The following is a 24,206-nucleotide window of genomic DNA, read 5'->3' on the forward strand; positions in this document are numbered from 1 at the left end:
TAGGAAAGGGAACTCCCTTACCCCTTGTGCTTCCCGAGTGAGGCAATGCCTCGCCCTGCTTCGGCTCTCGCATGGTGCACACACCCACTGACCTGCGCCCACTGTCTGGCACTCCCTAGTGAGATGAACCCCGTACCTCAGATGGAAATGCAGAAATCACCCGTCTTTTGCGTCACTCACACTGGGAGCTGTAGACTGGAGCTGTTCCTATTCGGCCATCTTGGCTCCTCCAACTGTATGGTGGTTCTAAGTCTGTAATTCTCTGCTTTTCTTTCACTGGTTGTCTAGTTTTGTAATTTGAAAATTATTTTATGTTTTAGCTTAGGCTCTTGCTTCTCAAAGTGTTATCCTTGGATCAGTAGCACCAGCATCACCTGGGAGCTTGCTAGAAAGACAAAATTTGAGGCCCACTTCAATCCAATTGAGTCAGAATCTGCATTTAATAACATCTCCAGAAGATTTGTTTTTACATTAATATTAGAATCATGTTGTTCTAGGTCAGCAGGTTTCAAAGTTTAATAAATGGGTGAGGCCAGGCTTGGTGGCTCATGCCTGTAATCCCAGCACTTTGGGAGGCCAAGGCGGAGGGATCATGAGGTCAGGAGTTCAAGACCAGCCTGGCCAACATGGTGAAACTCAGTCTCTACAAAAATTCAAAAAAATTAGCTGGGCATGGTGGCATGCACCTGTAATCCCAGCTACTTGGGAGGCTGAGGTGGAAGAATTACTTGAACCTGGAGGCTGAGGTTGCAGTGAGCCGAGATTGTGCCATTGCATTCCAGCCTGGGTGACAGAGTGAGACTCCGTCTAAAAAAGTCAAAATAAAAAAATTAAATAAATGGGCAAACTATATTAAAAGCATCTTAAGAACTTGTTTTAAATAAAGATTTCTGGAACTCATTCCAGACCTGCTTAGAATTCATATAGGTAGAGCTTTGGAAATCTGCATTTTGAACAAACTTTAAGTAATTATTATGCAGATTGAAGTGTGAGAGCTGCTGATTTAGAAACTGCAGTTATCAAGTAGGATTATTTTTTTCTTTTAACAGGTAGTTCATATTGCATTTTTACAGTTAATATTTCTATATATTTTAGGAAAACGTGTTCTTTGTATTTAAGCAGGGATGATTCAGACACATGTAGATTGCTATTTTGTCTCAAAATGGTATATGTACAGTGTATAAAAATATGATATTTATTGCGTTGGGCTAGTCATTTTATTTGTGTGTCAAATTTTATGATCCTTGTGACCACTTTTTAGCCAGAACAGATTATCACCAAAATAAATTTCTCCAATTAGTTACCTTGGATTTATAGAAATATAAATAAATGTTGGAATATTCTTCTGCCTCATAATTTTATGAAATTTAGATGAGAATTTAGAATTTAGTAGCTGACTTTAAATGTAAATTACTCTCTGGAGAGGAATTCTTCTTTATGTATTTGCCTAATTGTGACTTAATAATAATATAGGTGAATCTGGTAGTCTGTCAGATGTTTCACAAAGTTCACAGTTTACATTTTACTATATTTAATTTTGTCTGTTGAAAAATTTTTAGTATTTAATATTCACATAATTCTTTACAATTCTTATATGAAAGCATCAGAAATATCAATTTAAAACAATATTACAGAATCTGATGTTGGCATTAGTTCAGCCACTGTGGAAAGCAGTTTGGAGATTTCTCAAAGAACTTAAAATAGAGTTACCATTTCATCCAGCAATCGTAATAGTGGGTATATACCCAAAGATAAGCAAATCATTCTACCAGAAATACACATGCACTCGTATGTTCATTGCAGCACTATTCACAGTAAGAAAGACATGGAATCAACTTAGGTGCCCATCAATGGTGGATTGGATAAAGAAAACGTGGTACATATGCACCATGGAATACTCTGCAGCCATAAAAATGAAAGAGATCATGTTCTTTGCAAAAACATGAAAGCAGCTGGAGGCCATCATCCTAAGAGAATTGATGCAGAAACTAAAAACCAATTACCACATGTCCTTATTTATAAGTGGAAGCCAAACATTGGGTACACATGGACATAAAGATGGGAACAATACACACTGGCAACTACTAGAGGGCAGAGGGATGGAGGGGCAAGGACTGCAATACTACCTATTGGGTACTATGCTCACTATCTGGGTAATGAGATCAATTATACCCCTAACCTCAGCATCATGCAATATACCTGTGTACCAACCCTGCACATGAACTCTCTGCATCTAAAATAAAAGTTGAAAGTTTTAAAAATAATAAAATAAAAAATAAAAATTTGACTAAAGAAAAAAATAGAATAAGAAAAATAATAAATTTTAGGATGTAGGAAAATGTGTTTTAGTTTATATATATGTGCAGAGTTGTGTGTGTGTTTGTGTGTGTGTGTGTGTATCAAGACTAAAACTTTTGATTAATTTATTACTAGCCTAGTTTTTGTCAAAAAGCTAGCATTTTGGGATCTCAATAACTGTTACATAATAAAAGGGGTTTCTTTTGATAAATCAAGTTTGGATATTTTATTCTTAACAATATTTGACACAATCTGTTCACTTCTGAAGGTAGAATTAGCCATTCGTGACATGAATTTTCATGACATCTTTAATGTACTGCTAGGGCATCATTTGTATGCTATTCCTACCCTATGATGTGAGCAGCCTGAGGCAAAAATGTTTGTGTTTCCAGAACCTCATGTCCTGCAAGTAAGAAACAAATGCGTCTCTATAACTATTTCTTGAATATATGAGCATTGTCATATAGGAAGACTTTCCATTGCTGTGTGATTTCAGAAGATGGCATAATTATTAACATACTGATTGACTAGCTACCCACATCTCATGTCCACTCCTGAAAGAAACATTTTTCTTTTATGGAAATAGGTTTAGAAATTATGAAACGTGTACAGCTCTGGTGATGTGTAAGACCAGTGTGATATTTCCTGTTTGTTTCTGGAATATAATTTGACCAGTCACTTATCTTCTAAATGTCCTTGCTATGAGAATTCAGTGCTGCCATTCCATATAAAAAGATACTATGTTTCACATATTTCCATTCCCGATCTTTCCCTTCTTTGTAACATATATCTTTTGAGTTGCAGAATGAAAGCACATGGATTTTTTTAAACTGTAGTTTATTCTGATTCTAAGGATATTTTGTGAATGATAGGAAAAAATAAAAGAAGAATGTTTTGTGGTTATCGGAATTTTGTTGCAATCAATTAAAAATAATTATTTCTTCATTTATTCCAGTGTCATTTTGGTGGAATCCTCAACATTTGTCTCTTCGCCAACAAAGTTAACTGAATCCAGGCAATACCCGAAACATGAGTAAGTGTCTATATTTTGTACTCATAAGTATCTGAGAAAAAGTTTTGAGAAATAAGTACTCAAGGAAACTAGTTATATAATTACACAATAGTTTTCATTTATTCAAAATGTTTAATTTACCTAATTCACACTCGTATCCAAATATATATTTATATGTTACTAGATTCATGTGCATAAAAACTGAATAAATCTGAACTTGATTAAATATAGTAGATTTTCATTATTTGTGGTAGTTATGTTCTATAAAATTGCTGCACATATTATGTTTGTGAATACTGAACCATTATTCCAAGAAGAAACACATATAATCATACAGATTACAATAGTAAACTCTAAAAATAACCCGTCATGGAAGACTCTATTTTCTTTTTTTTTTTTTACAAAATGAAAACAAAGTTCAGAAGTATCAGATGACTTTCCTGACACTGCCCCAATAAAAGGCATCAGAGAAGGTATTCAAACCCTGTCCACTAGGCCTGAGTGTCTTGCATTACTCTGCACTGCCCACTATTGTCTCTACCTCTTGTCATCTCTATACTTTTATAAGGATTGAAATAAGAAGGCCCCTTGTCACCTTGTTTGACCTCAGCTGCGAATTGGTGCAACCGGTGATGAGAACTTTTCACCACTCTGTGCATGTCCTTTAACACCATGAACGCACCACGAGTATTGATTTTGGGGTTGCAAATACATTTTAGGAAGTAGGTGGATTTGCAAATATGGAATTCGTGGATAATGAGGATTGACAGTATTTAAATTTATTCTACCTACTTTATGAGGGCTATATTTATTTAGTTTATAAAGAAATTTGCTGAATAATGAAACAGGATTTTTTAAAAATTGATTGTTTTATGTTGCTCCTCTGTTTTACACTATAGAATCACTATATAAAGTTAAGTACAATTAAAAACAATGTTATCAAGGTTAAAGAAAGTTCAGTAGAGAGAAAATAATGTAGATGTCTATTAATGAAATGCATGCCTATGTTGACCATTACTACTATGTTTTTAGTTTATTTCACACCCTTGTTTGTCTTTGTATAGTGCTTGACAGCATCAGTATCATCCTTTTAGATCCAAAAATGTATCAAGGGGCAAGAATTTGTCAACTTAGATGACAGGAATTCCCAGTGTCATTAGAAAACGTTAAAGTGCTTGTATAGATCTTGCTAAGATTAAAATGAGTATAGTTTTTTTTTTTTTTCAAAAGTGACTTGTATTTAACTTAACACTTTTGGGAGATTATATGAGTTGCATCTATTATGAGATGTTTGATTCCTTCAATGGTTATTCTGTGAGAAAAGTTATTAAAGAAGAAACCATTTTTGTCTCACTGAATTTATTTTATTGAATGCCAATGTCATGCTTACCTAGGGCTTTTGAAGTCTTGCTTTCACATTTTGCTTTAGTGAACAATAAAATATGAATTGATGTATTGAGCTATAAGGTAGCATTAAAGATACCAAAAGAATAAGAGGATTGTAGGTATTTTATGTTAATTTCTTTGTAGATGTGAAATTCAAGTTTTACTGAAGTATTGCTAAAAACACTTCTGTAAACAGTTCTCCTAGATTTTTATCTTTTCACCCCCTTGATTCTTCTTGATTAAGTGGCTGCTTTGTGATTGTAGATTTTGCCTGAATGGACTTCAAATAACTTCTTCACTTTAATTGTGTAAAATTTATAGTATATGGTAAATTAGAATCAGATCTTGAAGTAACACTGTAGATATCTGTGAGTATAAATAACTCAAAATTGAATCAGTGTAATGAACAGAAAAATTGAGTATACTTTCAGGATTTAGAATACAAAATATGATTTCTGCATCTCAAATTTATCATGTTTTTCTTTATATAATACTCTGGAATGGGTTTGATTAGATCCAGAGTTCTTGGATTATTGAAGCCATGGAATCTAAAGCTACAAGTAAGGTTATCTTTTTTGTGGTATTGCTCCCCAAATCAAAAAGAAAATAGAGCAAGCAATTATAAAAGCATTTACAATTTAATTTTTCCAGGAAAGGAAACCTTGGAAGTACTCATCCCAAATAATTACCAATTCAGCATGAAATATAGCTTAAGAAGTGTGCCTGTCATGGTCCCAAGCATTATTGATCATTCTTTCTAATTAGTGTCATACATTTTATTTGTAATGCTATACTTCCTTAGTTCTTCTCTCAAGCCTTTCTGTGATGAAAAACAAAACAAAATAACAGCCAAGAAAAACTTAAAGATGCTGAGACATTGAGTGTTGGGTCAGAGAGAACATTGATCCCAAATAGAGCAGTCAGGCTCACGCAGATTAACTCTGCAAGAATAACTCAGAGCCATACATTTAAAATACTGCGGATTTACTCATGTGTACCCCTGTGAAGACTGTCTCCTAAATCAAAGGCAAAGGCAATTCTTATAAAGGCAAAAGCCACAAAGTTTCTCAAGGAAGAGGGCTTGTCAATTAATGCAAGCTCTTGGTTTATCATTTAGGGACTAGCATGAGATGATGGCTGAGGCCCAAGTCCGTATGTTGAATTGAGATAAAGTAGTCTTAAGTTCATGCAAAAGGTTGTTTTTCTGACAGTTCTAAAGAGAAGAAGTTACTATGGCTCCTTCATCTGGAATTCTGCCTGCTTCCTGTATAACACCTCCAGACTCTAGATCATGTAGCACGAAAATCTGTATTCAGTTTCTGAGGGATTGATTAAACTATCCAGAGCTCCGACAATCAAATCCACTTCTTAGGCAATGGAAAGGAAGATGCACAAGGATAAGAGTGTGCCCTTTTTCTATTAGGGAAGTTTGCCAGAAATACCACACAGCACTTCTGTTTGTAGCCCATTGGCCAGATTTTAATTAAATGACCAAACCTAGCTGGAGGAAAGACTGGGAAACCTCCTTTCTCCATACACATCTAAATAAAATTAGGGTTTTGTCAGTGAGGAGAAAAGGAAAATGATTATTGGGGTAATTAACCAAGTCTCCACCATGAAGGGACACAAAGACTTTTATCCTCAAGTAGCACAAAACGATCTAATATTTCATCAATCTGGCTTCTTTGGCATAATGAGGCATTTCTATCTTTAAATATGTCTTAATAAAATAATACTTAGTAATGTTACACATTACTTTTAAAAGCTTTTTATTGTTTATCTTGAAGAGATTTCCATATACAAACTGAAATTTAATAACATGTATTTTAAATCACGACCAGAATGAAAGCCTCTATGATTAATTTTCTTATGCAGTCCACCATATAATAATCATTATATTGTCTCAATAAAATCCTAGTATAATCTCTATGTTTAACCAGCATGGTAGCAAGTAAAACAAGAAAATGTTTTTTAAAAAACTCCATAAATAAACTGGATTTTTTAAAGAGGTTTTCTCAAATGTTCCTGTTTTCCTCTACTTAGGCTCATGGTAATATTGCACTTCTCCACCAATGTGGAATTTATGTGTCAACATATAGCCTATTTGGCCAATGGTATGTGAGGAGAAGTGCTGTATGTTATTTCCAAATGGTAGCTTTAAGAACCAGTGAGAAATTTTTCATGTTCCCTTCTCCTGCCACAACTATTGTTGAAACAAATATAGAAAGGAGCCTCCTGATCAGGCATGCTGGCTCACGCCTGTAATCCCAGCACTTTGGGAGGCTGAGGTGGACAGATCACTTGAGCTCAGGAGTTCAAGACCAGCCTGGGCAACATGGTGAAACCCTGTCTCTACTAAAAATACAAAAATTAGCTGGACATAGTGGCGGGTGCCACTACTGGTAGTCATCTCAGCTACTTGGTAGGCTGAGGCATGAGAATCATTTATGCCTGGGTGGCAGAGGTTGCAGTGAGATGAGATTGCGCCACTGCACTCCAGCCTAGGTGACAGAGTGAGACCCTATTTCAAAAAATAAAAATAAAGAAGAAAGGAGCCTCCTTCACCAAGGATCCCTGAGTGTACCCTCCACCATGATAGACATGTAGCATTAGCAAAAATAAACTATTGTGCTAATCCATTGATACATGAGGTTGTATGTTATTGCAGCATGACCTAGCCTATACTATTAACTGATACTCTTCCTCAGATTCACATAAGCTAATATCTCTCCAAATATTACATTTTCTCTTCTTAAGTGAGTAGTAAAGTATGAAATAGTAAACATTGTTAAACTGGCTTTAAAATAATGATAGACTCGTCTACTTAAAAAGCCTCCATGAGCTGCTCTTTGTAAGCAATCAGATACATATATTATAAAATAACCCATTTGGAACCACATGAATGATAAAACTTTATATTCATCACACATTTTACTTTGTGGGGACATGATCCATGAGCATAATGAGAGCATTTAGTAAGTTCTTATTCTAATGAAACCCAAAGGAATTATCAGGAACGTATCAGTGTAGGCAACTGATTTTAGCCAAACCTTGAAATTAATGAATGGAACAGCTGGGCTCAGAAATGAGTACTTTGGCAATTATTTCTAATGGTTATAAGACCTGCTGTGTTTTTTTTTCCAGCAATATTGAGTTATTTAATCATTCAACATATTCTTATTAAGTGGCAACTCAGGCACTGGAAAAACATAAAGATAAATAAGTCACCTATCTGGCCCTCGAGGAACAAATCATCAAGCAGAAAACAAAAATCCCTACCAGTGGAGGAAGTTTTACAGTGAAGAAAGTATTTGTTAGTATTAGATGAAAGTATTAGATGACAAAAATACTCTATGATCTGATTGCTTAAGAATATTACTATCTAGATGTTATGGAGAATTTCATGGAAGAGAAGACATTTTAAAAAAAGTATTTTGGTATTTTCTCTTATTATAAACAAATTGTGGCCTGAAATATGAGTAAGATCTTGATGGCCAGAATCTAGAGAAGGAGGAGAACTTTCTTATGAGCATAGGAACATGGGTGGAGGGAATTCCAGAAGCAATGGGTAGGGGCATGCAAGGGGAAATAAAAGACATACAAACTGCAGGGCCAATATAGGAGCATAGGAATTAATGTTGAGAAGGTAACAAAGTGTTTATCATTCTGCTTTGAAAGTATTTCTCACAAACCTATGTTTTACTGTAGACTGTATGCTCCATGAGCTTAGGGGCTTCATCATTAATCTCTATGTCTCAGAAGACCTTGGTTCAGAATTGCAACCAAAAATGAAAGAAGGCCCTGATAGAGATAATTTTCTGGGTCTTGATTTTTGTTAAAAAAAAAAAAAAAAAAGAAAAGACTGGTTGCAGTGGCTCACGCCTGTAATCCCAGCACTTTGGGAGGCTGGGGCGGGAGGATCACCTGAGGTCGGGAGTTCGAGACCAGCCTGACCAATATGGTGACGCCCTCTCTCTATTAAAAATACAAAATTAGCTGGGTGTGGTGGCTCATGCCTGTAATCCCAGCTACTCAGGAGGCTGAGGCAGGAGAATCGCTTGGACCTGGGAGGCGGAGGTTGCAGTGAGCCACGATTGTGCCATTGCACTCCAGCCTGGGCAACAAGAGCAAAACTTCGTCTCAGAAAAAAAAAAAAAGAAAGCTGGATTCTGGAGACTCATGATTTTAAAATATTTCTTTTTACTATACTGAATAATTAGGAACAATTAGAATTAGGCAAGGGTCTTAGTCTGTTAGGGTGCTATAAAAAATACTATCGATTGAGGGGCTTAAACAACAAATATTTATTTTGCACAGTTCTGGAGGCTGGGAGGCTGGTGAGTCCAAGATAAAGGCACTGGCAGATTCGGTGTCTGGTAAGGGCCAAATTCCTGGTTCATAGAAGACAGTCTTCTTGCTGCATCCTCCCATGGCAGAAGGGGTGAGGGAGTTTTCTGGAGTCTTTTTTATAAGGACACTTATCTCATCCATGAAGACTCTACTTTTCTGACCTTTGAGAGGTCTTCACCTCTCAAAGACCCCACCTCTTAATACCATGAAACTGGGGATTAGATTTCAACAAATGAATTGAGGGGGTCAGGGCAGGGGAAGCACATTCAGTCTGTAGTAGCTAGTCTCTAAAGAAAGCAGAGTGAATTGAAGGCCAAGTATGGTAGTTATCTTCCATGATCCTATTCTTCCAGATTAGGATTTCTTAACTTTTGAAAATGTTATCAGGCTCTTTGGTTCTCATGAAGGCAATTGCACTTTGAAGAATAGTGTTTTCTAAACACATAAGATAAGATATAAGGATTAAGACTATCTTAGTCTGCATGGGCTGCCATAACAAAATACTATGGACTGGATGGTTTAAATAACACAAATTTATTTCTCATGGTTTTGGAGGCTGGGAAGTCCATTATCTGGGTGCTGCAAGATAGATTTTATTCTGTGTCCTCTTCTGGTGGCTTGTAGATGGCTGCCATCTTATTATGTGCTCATATGACCTCTTCTACATGTGAGAATGGGCAAAGAGAGAGAGCTCTCATGTATCACTACTTATAAGAACACTAATTCTATTGGATCAAGGCCGTTGTGATCTCAGTAAAGCTTAATTACCCCCTTATATTTCTCATTTCCAAATACAGTCACATTGGTGGTTAGGATTTTAACATATAAATTTGGGGGTGAAGGGCACCATGCAGTCCATGGCACAAAGGAAATGAATATTACAATAGATTATCAAAATATTTTAAGAGTGTAGTATATAAAATATATACTTCTTTATTAATAGACATAATGGTGAAGTTAATGCCTACTATACTTTAAAAGCAGTGATGAACATAAATAATATCTTAAGATATGAACTGAGATGTGGTATAAACATATCTGTGATTATTTGGTGACCAAATCATAGATATGCTTAATACTACTGTGGTTTGATTTAAATTGTTGTTAAGTTAGTGGAAGTCAAGCTGAAATTTTTTCCCCATTGAAATTTGTAGATCAGCTCTGCCCTTCTATCTTAGGACTCCTTGCTTTAGACACTTCTCAACTGCTCAGGGGTCAAGGTGGTGCAAAAAACAGCAAATATTTCATTTTTACTTGCCTCTAGATATCCACTGGGCCTTTTATTGAAAAACACCTATGTATATCAAGATAGAATGAATCTGAAACTTAATGCTCTCTAGTTTTCATGATGCATGTGGCATTCAAAGGGCATGATACATCAAAACTCGACTTGAACCAGACATTTTGCTATTTGGTTGAGATACAGCCTTGAATGTCTGTCCTGAATTAACTTCATGAAGGCTTATGATAAACATCTTCCTAACCCTTTTGGTAGAGGTTTGAGTAGGAAATCACTTTTTGGGTTGATTTAGTCATACCCTTAAGCAAATCAATCCAATGCCATTTTTATCATTTTAGCTTGAAAAGTGATGCATACCACTACTGCAGAGGAAAAAGAAATATTAGCCCTTCACACCTCAAAAGTAGTTTCCACTCCCTGACTCTGGGCCACTACTGGGTTAGCAGGAAATATTTCATTGGTTGTTCTACAGTATTTTTTTAAATAATTTTAGCCTCTTTTGATTCTTATTTTTTCCCTAAGATTAAAGACTTACTCTTCTTTTAATTCAAGAATAGTTTATGAGCATTTAGAAAGTGGTAGTGTGGACTGAGGTGCAAGGATTAACAAAAAGGTAAATAAAGTTCTTTTCCATTCTGTCTTTGGGACCCTGAAGTTTTGTAAAAATGTTAGATTTATCACTGGCTTTCTAGACTCAGAAACATTCATCAGGTAAAATAGAATTTTTCCAGTCAAATTATTTCATCAAATTATTTTCTGATGTCTTTTGTAATCATGATAACCATTGGATTCATTAGCAAGTCAAAACAAATATCTAGGTCTGCAATGTGTTCTGTCTATCTTTAGCTTAAACAGTCAATCAATTGTTCTGGGTTTGAGAGTCTCTTTTTGGGGATGAGGCAACTCTGATTTCTTCAAAAGGTACTTTCCTTACTTGTTTCCAACAAAATAGGTAAAGACAAGGAAAAAGATATGAAGCCCAAATTGGTCTGCTTTTCTACTCACTATAATAAAAATGATTGAACTAGAGATTACAAGGATTGAACAAAATGAGGTTTGGAAATTATCTGTATATTTTAATCAGGCTTTCTACCCAGAGCCCCAATATCAAAGAAATAGCAATGGAGCCAAATATGGAGAAATAATAAGCAGTCTTTGTTATTCTTTCTATTCTGTGTGGTCTCCCTTATAAATGCTAAGATATCCATTTATTGTGTCTATAGCAGTGTTAAAATGTTTATCAAATGTGCAAATTATGTAAAATAATAAATGTTTTTATTTTAAAAAGGTATTACCTTTTTTTAAAAAAGATATAATTTACTGTGCTAACCAGAATACCTGTGAGTATAATTAAGCCACAGAATAACTGTAAGAAGTGGTAAGTAACCTCATTACAAATGTGGTGTAAAGAAAATACAGTACAGTGTTACTCATCAAAATCAAATGGTGAAAAGGAATGGATAACTTTAGAATAACTTTTCATGTAAAGAGTCAAAATATTTTACAGCATCAAATTCAGGGAAAAGCAGATGTCAAAGTGAGCAAATATGGGGTTTTGTGTTCTCAGAAAAAAATCACGTAATCAATATCTCTAAACCAAAATAGTAATTGACAGCTTATTGAGCAAAATAATCATGAATACTACAAGAAGAGTGTTATGGGTGAAATTGTTGGGTTCTGGAAGACCTGGAACCTTTCAAGGGAGGCAGTTGCTTCAGGCTGTGATCTACTAGTTTGTTTTTAGAAATGCAATCAGAAATTAATCAAATTCTGAAGTCTTCTTATACCTAAGAAACAAGCAAATGTGGAAATAATAAACTTAGAGAAGGAAATTTTATCAAGAAAGCAATTTCTAGAACCACTTTTGGAAAAAGTACCTATTTAGTCCTAAATTGAGATCATCCACATTTTGAGTCTTTGGATTAGGGTTTCTATTATTATCAAATTTGCACTTCTCTATGGTACTGTATTTTAAAGTGAAAATAATTATTTTATCAATTTTTTTGAAAAGAGTTGTGGAAATATGGTTGTTTGTTAGTTTTCTTTTTGTATTTTTATGTTTTTTAATTTCTAAAACAATGTGAACATCAAATAATATTTGAAATATGTCTATGGTCTTTTCATATCATTTGTACTTAGCCATAACTTTCAAGGCTCTATATGATTTAACTAATATGAAGAATTGTTTTTGAGTTTTGTTTGTGTTGTTGATGTTGTTTTCCTATTTTCTTGTGTCAGTGATGATATGAGTAGCAGTGGGAGTGACACTGATCAGGGCTGTTGCGATTCCCCACATGTCTTACATACCTGTGAGTACCTAAATAAAAGTTTTTGTTTGTTTTCATGTCTGATTTTTATATGCAAAGCTTAATATGAAATGAAATATTCAACAGGGATGGTTACAAGAATAGAGAGTAGTAAGCCCTGGGGATTGCTGGCTGATTTGAGGCTGAAGCATAGGTCCTGAGTCTTTTCCCTTGATGACCCTTTGGACAACTCTGCACACATCTCTCCTTTCACTGCCAGTCTACTTCCCTCCAATGTACAAATAATGTGTTTAGATATATGGCCTATATGTCTCTTCTGGCTTATTCCAAATTGTTTAAACTTATTTTGGGGACAGGTATCACCAAGTTTAGAGTTGTAAGGGGAGCATTTTATTTCATAAAATTACTTTATGATATAACTATAGGTCTAGAAAAGAAGGATATAATGATCGGTAGAACAAATGGACATAGGAATGTTCTGGTTATCTAGAGCTGGAGAACAAACCACCCCAAATATACTGGCATAAAACAACAAAAATTAATAATAATGGTTATCTCTCATACATCTGGGGTGACTGGGCTTAGCTGTGTGACTCTAGCTCGCGGTCAAATGGAGGCTGGAGCTTGAGTCCTTTCAAAGTCTTCTTCACTCACATGTCTGGCTGTTAATGCTGCCTTTTGTTTGGGACATCTGCTGGGGCTCTTGGCCTGAACACTTACTCATGGCTTCTCTATGTGGCCCAGGCTTCTTTATGGGACCTCATTAAGTTCTAAAGTGAGGTGAACCAAAAAAGAAAGAGTTGGCAGAATTCAGTTACATTATTTGATCTAGTGTCAAAAATCACACTGCTTCACTTTTGCTGCATTCTAGCATACAATTTGTAAGGATCAAGTCACTAAGGCTGGCCCACTACATCATCATATTTAAGGCAATATCAGATAATGTGTGGACATGTTTTAAAACTGCTAGATAGATAAATGAAGCTCCATGGCACAATAAGTTAGTGTGCCATACTTAGATAGATAAACATATAGATAATACATCCTTTGTTTCCAGTTTAAGTTATCCATTGTACCCTGTGAAACATTGCATAGTCCACACAAATTTGAAGATTCTTGGATGACCACTTTGTTTCACATATCCTGGCTAATTTTACACATTAGTGAAATTCTTCGTAATGAAATTATATATTAAGGAATCTTTATAGAGGGTCATAATTAAGCATTGTTTCATAACAAGGTTGATCTAGGGTCACTGTATTTTCATTAACAAATGTATGTATCATCTTCTAATCTTACATGCTAATGTTATGAACATTTTTTGATACCAAAACTTTAATCACTAAATGAACAGCACTTACAAAATTATATGTCAACAAGCTCTGTTTATGTTTTGCTAGCAATTAAGTCCACTTTTATCAGAGAGTTCTTCTGCTCCATGCATACTGTTCACCTGGGAGTGAAAGGAACTTCAAGCCTAGAGCTCCGCTTTCTTCCCTTTAACATGCACGTGCGCTACTGTGTCATCATCTTGAGCAACAAAAAGGTGAGAACAGAATTGTGATCTGTGTGTTTATCACGAGCTGCCACTTTAATGGAGTAACGAACAGCAGGTGACTTGAAGGCAACTGGAGACTCTAGAAATGTGGATGATTTCGGCTCTCAAGTTACTAAGCAAAGAGCTTATCCTCAAGAATATCCACAGTTACACTAGTTGTGGGTAAATTTATTAATAGCTGCATAAAGCAGTCCCATGGGAGCAGAGTGACCTTTTTGTGGCTCTGTTTGTATTAGTTATCCATAGCTTTGTAACAAATTATCACACACCAGGTGGCTTAAAACAAGACATGCTTATTATCTCACAGTTACTGTATGTCACAGGTCCAGATATGACCTAGATAGATATTCTGAGGACAGTCTATCAAGTCTCCATTCAAGGGATTGACCAGAGCTGGATTCTCTTCAGAGGTTCAACTGAGGAAGGATCTGCTTCCAAACTCCCTCAACTTGTTGGCAAAATTCATTTCCTTATGGCTCTGGGATCCATGCCACCTACATTTTCAAAACTAGCAAGGGAGAGAGACAGAGAGAGTTAGAGAGGGGGAGAGAGACAGAGAGGGTTAGAGAGGGGGAGAGAGACAGATGTGAGAGAGAAAGAGAGAGAGAGTTAGAGCCACCACTGAGGGAAGGTTTATAGCATTACCTGCTTCCAGAGAGATACTGCCATGTGTTGACCTTAGGAAGAAATTTTTAACCCCCAGGATGTAGTCCCAAATTTATCATCAGTTATATGTACACTAAATTGAATACATATACAGTGAAAAATGGTAATTGGAAAGAAGTATTGTACTTACCTGGTGTCTATGGCAGTATTTACATGTGAAAAATAATATACCTATCAGAAATGTAAAATATAGTTTAATTTTACACTTAAAATTACCACTTAGAAGGAAAAAAATGCCTTTTATAGTAATGCTGAAACTTGTTTGTTAAATTCTTTTAAAGGAGATCAGGATTTAAGTAAATTCCTGCATATATAATTTGTGAAATGTAATAACTATATTGTGACCAGTAGTTTGATCAAATACTTCACAGTCACTTTTGTATATTAATTTGTAATATGACCCAACAAAATACTAGAGTTAATTCTCAATAGCATAGTAACAAGGTTGATTTTATTCTTTGACTTAGTCTATTGGAATATTAATATTAGCTTACACAAATTTAATATAATTAATCAAAATATAATTAACATGTTATCTCAATTTACTAAAAACTAAATCTTGCTTACGTATGTTTTCTCCTTGTCAGAGAAAACATTAAAATAAAACAACAATCTTGAAATTATACTGCTATCAATTGAGAAACAATGCCCTCAGTACAAAGTATTGCATTGAACTAATGTTTCTTACATGAAGAAGATCTATTGTTTTACACATTGCTAATGATATTAAAAATATAATAGTTAATCAAACATGCAAGCTCACCTAGTTAGCTACTGTTCTTTTTAAACGGGCCGTAACTGCTTTACCATTAAGAACCACCTGTTGGCCGGGCACAGTGACTCAAGCCTGTAATTCCAGCACTTTGGGAAGCCAAGGTGGGCAGAATACCTGAGGTCAGGGGTTTGAGACCACCCTGGCCACATGGTGAAACCCCTTCTCTACTATCAATACAAAAATCAGCTGGGCATAGTGGCACACACCTGTAGTCCCAGCTACTCAGGAGGCTGAGGCAGGAGAATTGCTTGAACCTGGAAGGTGGAGGCTGCAGTGAGCCGAGATCATGCCACTGCACTGTAAGCCTGGGCAACAGAGTGAGACACTGTCTCAAACAACAACAACAACAACAACAAAAACCACCTATCGAAAACTGAAATTAGACCTCTACTTGATAGTTTTCCATGTATAAAATTGAAACATTGCTACCAACACTGTTATCAAGCAAAGACTATTTCTTTCATTCTGGCTCTTCTGTTTGAATTTTCAAATAAAGTTGAAAAGATTTAAGGAACAACTATTTAAAAACAGAATAGTTTTACAAATCTTACATTAGTGTTCATAGAAATTCTTAACTAAGGGAGAAACCTATGAAAGCCCTGAAAATTCATGCTATCAAATGCTACAGAGCCAAAAATGTTTTGCTCCAACATGGAATGAAGCAAATTAGGTGGAGGAATTTCAAGCAGAATCAGTGTCCAGTCCCTGATGAATTGTACCTTTTAGGAGGAGGGGTTGACAGACCCCTTTACAAAGCACACAGACGTTGCAAAACACACAATTATGTATTGATAAAACCTTGGGGTTCTGTCTTCACTGTAGTGTCTGTAGTGTCTAGCATGTGAACACCCACTCTGTGTGATCCTGGGTTTTTATGCAGTAAACCACTTGGCATTGCTGAGCTGACCTGTGTAAGGGAGGCAAGGGTATAAAAGAGGATGCCTGACCTGGGGGCTGAGTTAACAGCGGGTTCCAGTTACAGCCATTTGCTGTGATATAGCCAGCCCCCTCCCAACAAACCTTCAGTGTTTTTTATTGACTTGACCCAGAGCCTCCCTTCCACCTGGTAGATTTATCTTCTGGCCTTTTTTGTTCTCTGTCTACAAACCTTGCTTAGAACAAATTGAGACCAAAGTCCAGGCATTGCTGAATTGAAGAAGCCAGAAGGGAGGTCAGCATCCCAGAATAACTTATGTGAATTGGTCAGGCCCACACCAGGGTGCCATATACCAAAGTGAGTTTCAGCCTTGCCAAGTCAAGTTGGAGGTTAACAGAGAAAGCATGCCCACTCCCAGGTAGAAGACCCTGCAAGGCTTTCTTGTTGATTTATGGTCTATAATAATTTAGCCTAAGGGTATTAAGCACCAGTTCTTAAGTATATTAAATGTCACTTTGGCCATCTCCCATATATTTGCATAAATCAATAGGGCCACTCCTCTGATTCTTTCCACTCTCAGTCATTTCATTCTCTCTCAGTCTTTTGTGTCTTCCTGTGTCTGGTGATGCAGAGATTAAGTTGGCAGTCTCTAATATGCATATATTTAAATATTTTCCAAGAATGTGCAACTTTTTTCAATTATAATGAATGTTTATAACATTAATACAGAATTTAACAGTATTGATTTTGCTTGTTTATTGAATGTGAAGGTAAAAACATTAAACTATATTATGCTAAAATCTTTATGTGATTTTATATTTAAGCAGACTAACTTTTGTTTTATTAGAGATATATTTATAGCTTGAGGAACTGAGTATTATTTGAGGATGCTTTCTTTTTTATTTTTCATGATTTATAATGGCAAGCCCTATTTCATTTGTCCTTTGATTTTTTTATTCAATTTATCACAACTTTTTTCTTTTTTTGGGGAATGAGGATAACTACACACCTCCCTACAGGTAACACCCCTGAATTCCTGGGGAAACATAGGCAAGATGAAATCCCATTTGGCCTATAATTGCTTTGAAGCATTTGTTAACCTCATAAAGCCTGCTGCCAATATGGGGGCAGGTTATGTCAACCTTGAAGTCTCTGTCAATGTGGCATATACTCACAAAGTTACAAAGGTTCTCAGCTCCCTTCATAGTGCAAGGCCTTTTTGCTCTTCAGCCACCCTCCTTTCTCCTATTAACCAGAAAACCCTCATCCTACAATAAGCAGTGCAGACTTTTTCAAGATAAACATGAAGAGAAAAATCTGAAAATTAGAATTTTGTACCTAATTGTCAGTTATTTCTTTTTGGGCTACTCTCTTGGTTCCTTATCAATGGTACTATCAGATAGACTGTAAAGAGTCCACATGCCTGAGGTACCAACATTTTAGCTCTAGGGAATATCACCTCACATAACATGGCACAGCTGAGGAAACAGTAATTGCTATTTTCCAAAATCAATACTATTTTTATGGACCCTCACATTCTACAAAGAAGTTGTAGAATATAGAGAATGACTATATCACATTTTAAAAAGTTTGTATCCTTCAAGCTGGATTTTAATAATTTCATTTTATTATTCTGCTCACTCTTCCCAACATAGTTTAGTTCACCAACAGTATACAGCCAATTTTCTAGGCAGAGAGAGAGTGAACATATGCAAAATCCATGATCCCTGCACTCAAGGGACTCACATTCCAGTTGTATTAGTCCATTCTTGCACTGGTCAGCGCTTGGTCCCAACCATTCAACAAGTCTCTATGAAGTTCCAGACTTTCCCTCATCTTTCTATCTCCTTCTGAGCCCTCCAAATGGCTCCAACCTCTGCCTCTTACCCAGTTCCAAAGTCCCTTCCACATTTTCAGGTGTCTTTATGGCAATACCCCAATTCTGGTACCAATTTTCTGTATTACTTCATTCTCATACTACTATAAAGAACTACCTGGACTGGGTCATGTGTAATGAATGGAGATTTAATTGGCTCATGGTTCTGCGGGCTGTATAGCCTTCTGCTTCTGGGGAGGCCACAGGAAACTTACAATTGTGGCAGAAGGAGAAGGAGAAACAAGCATGTCTTCACATGGCTGGCAGGAGAGAGAGAAAGAAAAAGAGTGAAGGGGCGGTGCTACACACTTTGAAACAACCAGATCTTGTGAGAACTCTATCATGAGACAGCACTAGAGGAATGGTTCCAAACCATTAGAAACCACCCCCATGATCTAATCACTTCCTACCAGACCCCACCTCCAACTTTGGGAAATACAATTCAAGATGATATTTGGGTGGAGACACAGAGCCAAACTATATCACCAGTGGAGAAGGCAAACTTGCATAGGGCTGGCCTACCTCACACAGAAACTTTGCATGGATTTGAAATATAAGTGCCTCCTCCTGGTGAATTAGAGAAGCTTACTGAACATATGACACAGTCAAATGAATTAGAAAAATGCATCTCTTACTCAGTGGATGCTGCTTTGTGATGGGACATCCTTGTCCTTGACAAAATGCCCCCATGCAAGGCATACTCTTTGCTAGTATACACAGTGTCCTGAAACATGTCCACTAATTTCTATAAAACAGTTAGACAGATTGTGACAATTTCTAGAATAGAAAGAAGAATTCATTTCTATATGATAGTGAAGACAGGGATAATTGATTAATACAGGAGTTTGATCAAGGATGAGTTGCCAATAAAACAAAGAGACTGGGCAGGAGAGATGGGTACTCCCAAGAAGATTCTATGAACACAGCAAAACAGCTAAGTATGAAATCTCATGTACACATGGATTAATGATTCTGAGAATGGTTTCTTGGAAGTGATAGAAAATGGGTTGGATGGATAAATCAGACTGATATTGAGTAGGACAGTTAATTTTAAGTTGAATTATTTATAATCATTATAATTATTATTGAAGCAGGAATCCAGTGGAAGAATAGGCAGGGCCTGATTTCATCTTTGTTTTAGAAAGCATCTTTGGTGCCAAAACAGATAGTAGATTACAGGTTGGAGAAAGGAACTGGAGATAGGGAGACTGGCTAGGTGACTTTTGTATTGTGTTACACTGCTTCACATACTCCCTTTCTATACTGCCCTTGGCTATTCCCTCTGTAATTCTAGCAAGGGATTCCAAGGACCACAGTTTATATTGCTATAAAGATCAAACTTAATGACAGTTTGAGTGATGTTCGCATTTGAAGGGAAGGAAGTTTTCATTCACTTGCAGAGCAAATTGGTGACACATTTGAGTGAAATAGTTCTGAAAAATGTGGTGATAAAAGGAAAGAGAGACTGTAGATTTCATTGCCACCATGACTTCTAAAGTCTAAGGACAGCTTCCAGGTTTTTGAGGAAATAATGTCCTAAAACATACCACCAATTATTATTAAACAATCCATTAATAGTTTATGTCATTTAAATATATTTTATCTTCTCAAAATGTCTGTGGAATAATCTGTAAGGCATGCAATTAATGTTGTGTCAAAATTTTGTTAAGAAAATTGAACTTTTAAGTGCAGGTATACAAATCTTTTCATGAGTCTTCTCACCCTCACTGAGTTTCCTAGCTCCTAGCTCACTGCCTTAATTATTATAAATTGTTCTATAAAAATATAATTTTAAATAACAGTGATTATTCTTACTAATCAGGTTTATATTATAATTTTGATAGCCAAATAGTGACCTATAATGATTAATGATCTCTCTTTAGCATATGGAATTTAACATTTAGAATTTTAGCTTAACTTCCATGTGCCTGTTTAGCCATCAAAATACTATAATATTGCTCAGCCTTCTCAAACAAATAAATCACAAAACGGGAAAGATCCGAACCCAAAATAAGAGAATAAATACGATTTAATACCTATGAAAAATCATGGAGATTTTCTGTCTAGGTAAATGCACTTTTTTGGGGGAAGATTGAGGTTATTTGTATCTAGAGGGCATCCGTGACTTGTCAAAGGTTACCCAGCTAATTAGTGGCAGAGCTGGGATTAAAACTTTTGTGCCAATTCAGTGTTTGTATCCCTCTTTTCTGGGTAATTAACAGCTGGTCTTCTTGCAAATTTGCATGTAACTGTGCTATTTGAGGACTGCATTTAACTAGATACACAAGAGGAACAAAATATCTTCTGTAAAAGTTTCTTATAATTGACAATGAGCTTTGGCATCTTTCTGGAAAATACAATATATTTCTAATTAAGCATGCCAAACGGAAGTTATGAAATTAAAAGCAGGAAAAACTTGTATAGGTGATTATTAGAACAGCTCATGATGACAAGCGTCTGCGAAGTGTCAACTAATTTCATTTCCCTTGTCAAAGCTTCTAGATTTGGAATATGAGAGGATTTTCTACTTTAAAACAGCTTTTTATTTATTGCATTTCTGTGCCTTTCATGGTCTAATTTTATTCCAAGAAAAAGTGGAAGCAAATAATCAAACTATAGTAGAGATTATGGCTCTTCTGAATAATGTTCTGACACAGGCAAGATAAGCATTATTTTCAATTATATTAAGTGATTTTTTAATACAAAGAATATATTGATATTGAACATGTTAGTCAAAATAATTTTTTGAGATATGGTAATATACTGTGTGTGTAAGATGTAGAATTTAGTGGAAATTGAGTGGAGTCCTAGTTAATAATATTTTAATTGATGAATCAATGGCTGAGAAGGTGTTATAATTTATATTTGAGGAAAATATTCTGGCAAATAGCCATTTACTCCTTTTAAATTGACTCCCATAGGTTGGTATTCATTTTCACATGGTAGACAAGCCCTAGTTCAGGTTTAATTTGGGCACACATTAAAGGAAACAGATAGTTATAATAACTCTACACTCAATGAGTCTAATTGCTTATGCATATTTTATTTTTGGTAAAACATCGAATTTTTAGGTAATTAGTTATCTAATTTCTTTGTTTTATCTAAAGATCTTCAGTCTTTAACTGATGCATTTTTCCTCTACTTGAATTACTGAATATTTTACATCTTTAATTGTTGATCATTCAGTTGTATTTGTGTGGAAACACATACAAACACACAAACACACAAATCACATTTCAAATGGCTAGCTTGGATTTTTGCTTGTAAAGTACGTGGCTGCTTAAGAAAATATACTATATGAAAATTGTGTATTGTGTAGTATTTATTGCCAGGAGTGTATAGACTTAAATGATAAATAATATAAAGCATTCAAAGTTTTTCATATTCTTTTTTCCAGCATGAACTATAGATAACTGTGGGTCTTAATTAATAAAATTTTAGGGAACATTATCATACAGCAATAGACCACCAAATGAATTATAAACAAATCCTAATGGGAGATAACAAAGCTATAAATAATAGACCTCACAGTGAGAAATTTTTCATTCTTATATTGTTTATAGATTTTTAATTTCTGTTTCATTTGTTATCTAGATTTGTAATATTTTAGAATATGTATTTTTGGCATGATCAGTTTACCTTTATATCATTGTTGACAAAAAGAGTCAAACTCTAAAATATTTGGGGAGATTTATTCTGAGCCTAATATGAATGACCATGGCCTGTGACCCAGCCCCAGGAGATCCTGAGAACATGTGCCCTAGGTAGTCAGGATGCAGCTTGGTCTTATACATTTTAGGGAGGCATAAGACATCAATCAATACATGTAAGATATACATTGGTTCTGTCCAGAAAGCAGGATAACACAAAGTGGAGACTTCTAGGTCATAGAATTCAATGATTTTCTGATTGGCAATTGGTTGAAAGAGTATATCTAAAGATCTGGAATACATGGAAGGGAGAATGTTGGTTAAGATACTGGGTTGTGGAGACCAAGATTCTTCTTATACAGATGAAGTCTTCAGATAGCAGGCTTCAGAAGGAATAGATAGCAAATTCCTTAAAAAGATGTCAAACTCTTTAGTTAATTCTCTCCTGGATCAGGAAAAAGACCCGGAAAAGGAAAGGGGATTCTCTACAGAATGTAGGTTATCCCCGTAAGTGACAGCTTTGCAGGGCCATTTCAAAATGTCAAGGAAATCTATTTTGAGATAAAATACTTTGATTTCTTTCAGGGCCTGCTATTTCATGTTGATACCTTCCTGCTAGAGTCTGTTTTTCAGTCTTAAGGTCTCTGTTGTAATGTTAATGCTGGTAAGCTGTGCCTGAATTCCAACAGGAGGAAGGTATAATGAGGCATGTCTGGACTCCCCCACTTCCTGTCATGGCTTGAACTAGTTTTTCAGGTTAACTTTGGAATGCCTTTGGCTGGGCAGGGATCCATTTAGTTAGTTGGGATCTTAGAATTTTATTTTTGGTTTACATCATTTATCTAGATGTTTCATGATTATAATGAAGCAAATCCCAGTGATCACAGAATTTTATTCATAAGCAATTCAGTAAGTGTTTCTACAACAAAAGCGTTTTTTTGACACTGCCAAAGATATCCTTGCTATAAAAATATGGTAAAATTTTTCTTAATATCATCCAAACATCCAAGCTGTTTTCAGATTTCTCCAATTGTCTTATACTTATTTGTATGTTTTTTCTGTCACTTTGTTTTAAGATTCTTTGAATCAGGATCTAAATAAGGTTCAACCATTGTGATTGCATATGTCTTTTGAGACTCCCTCTCTCCTATTCCTTTTTATTAAAACTCTAGGTTCCTAAAATTAAGGTATTGATCATCCCATATTACAGAGGAGGAAATTGGATTTCAGAGGTTTAGTAAACTTGCTTGAAGCCTAGTAGCTAAGAAATGGCAGTGCCAATTAAAACCAGAAATGTCCACCTCTGCTGATCTTTCACTATATCATGTTGCTGCCCTTGCATTATTCCTGCTTTTGTTTTTGCCTTATCTCTTTAGCCTGTTGGTCTAAAGAAAGAAATTGAGGCAACATTAATATAGAGAGGTTATTTGGGCCAAGGTTCAGGATGGCTGCAAATGACTTACTTCCAGGTTGCCTTGGGTAGTGCTCCCTTCATTCTTTGTTACAAACAGATTTTTAAAGGCAAAAAGGGACAAGGGTGGCTGATACAAAGTTGTTTGACAGGAATCCTCCCTGATTTATAGAAATAATATTGGCTAATGATTGGCTATACATTGTTTGAACTATAGAGTATGAGTTGTGGTTTCTAGCATATGGCATTTTATGGCTACTTGGCTTCAGTTAGCGTAGAGACCACATATCAAGTGGCCTCAAGAAGTAATTATTTAGCTCAAGGGGATGTGAAACTCAACTGCTGTCACATTTTAATGCCTCTCTGGGACGGATAATTAAAGAGGGCTTTTATTAATCAAATAAAAGATTCTTTTCTTTCTTAAGCCTTTTCTACTTCTGGTCTAATTATTTTTTCTAAAAAAAATTTAGACTTTTCCATGTTCATTTTGAAAGCCTGCACTTTAAAATGTAGAGTTTTGGGGACTCAGATGCCTGGCAAAACTGATGTCGCTCCTGTCCAATAATAAGTTACAGACTAAAGGAAAAAAATTTCTTGCTTCCTCATTTGTTCATTTTAAGACAGCATTTGCCTGAGGATATTTGGGAAGATCAACTGCTATCAATGCAATCCTGGGACCTTCTTAAGCAATCCCTGTGCTCTGGTTGCAGGCAAAGTTTCTCCCATACTATGGTTGAACTATATTTGTGCCTTACCTTTGTTTACCCATTTATAGGCTGTGTTGCTTATAAAAGCACAATGCATGGTAGTTCTTATAGTATGCAGATTTCCCTTGTAGCA

General features: G+C 35.6%; 1 protein-coding gene across 1 annotated transcript in view; it reads left to right on the plus strand.

Moving 5' to 3' along the window:
* The window catches only part of CFAP47 (cilia and flagella associated protein 47), a 467,323-nt gene that overhangs the window by 255,668 nt on the left and 187,449 nt on the right, over nucleotides 1–24,206 (plus strand). The window contains exons 40-42 of the mRNA XM_003805971.5: nucleotides 3,254–3,331; nucleotides 12,525–12,595; nucleotides 13,954–14,099. Of these exons, the coding sequence (XP_003806019.4) occupies nucleotides 3,254–3,331; nucleotides 12,525–12,595; nucleotides 13,954–14,099 (295 nt within the window). The remainder of the gene's footprint in view (nucleotides 1–3,253; nucleotides 3,332–12,524; nucleotides 12,596–13,953; nucleotides 14,100–24,206) is intronic.

The sequence above is a fragment of the Pan paniscus genome, chromosome X (genome assembly GCF_029289425.2).
Source record: "Pan paniscus chromosome X, NHGRI_mPanPan1-v2.0_pri, whole genome shotgun sequence".
In the NCBI taxonomy this organism is placed as follows: domain Eukaryota; kingdom Metazoa; phylum Chordata; class Mammalia; order Primates; family Hominidae; genus Pan; species Pan paniscus.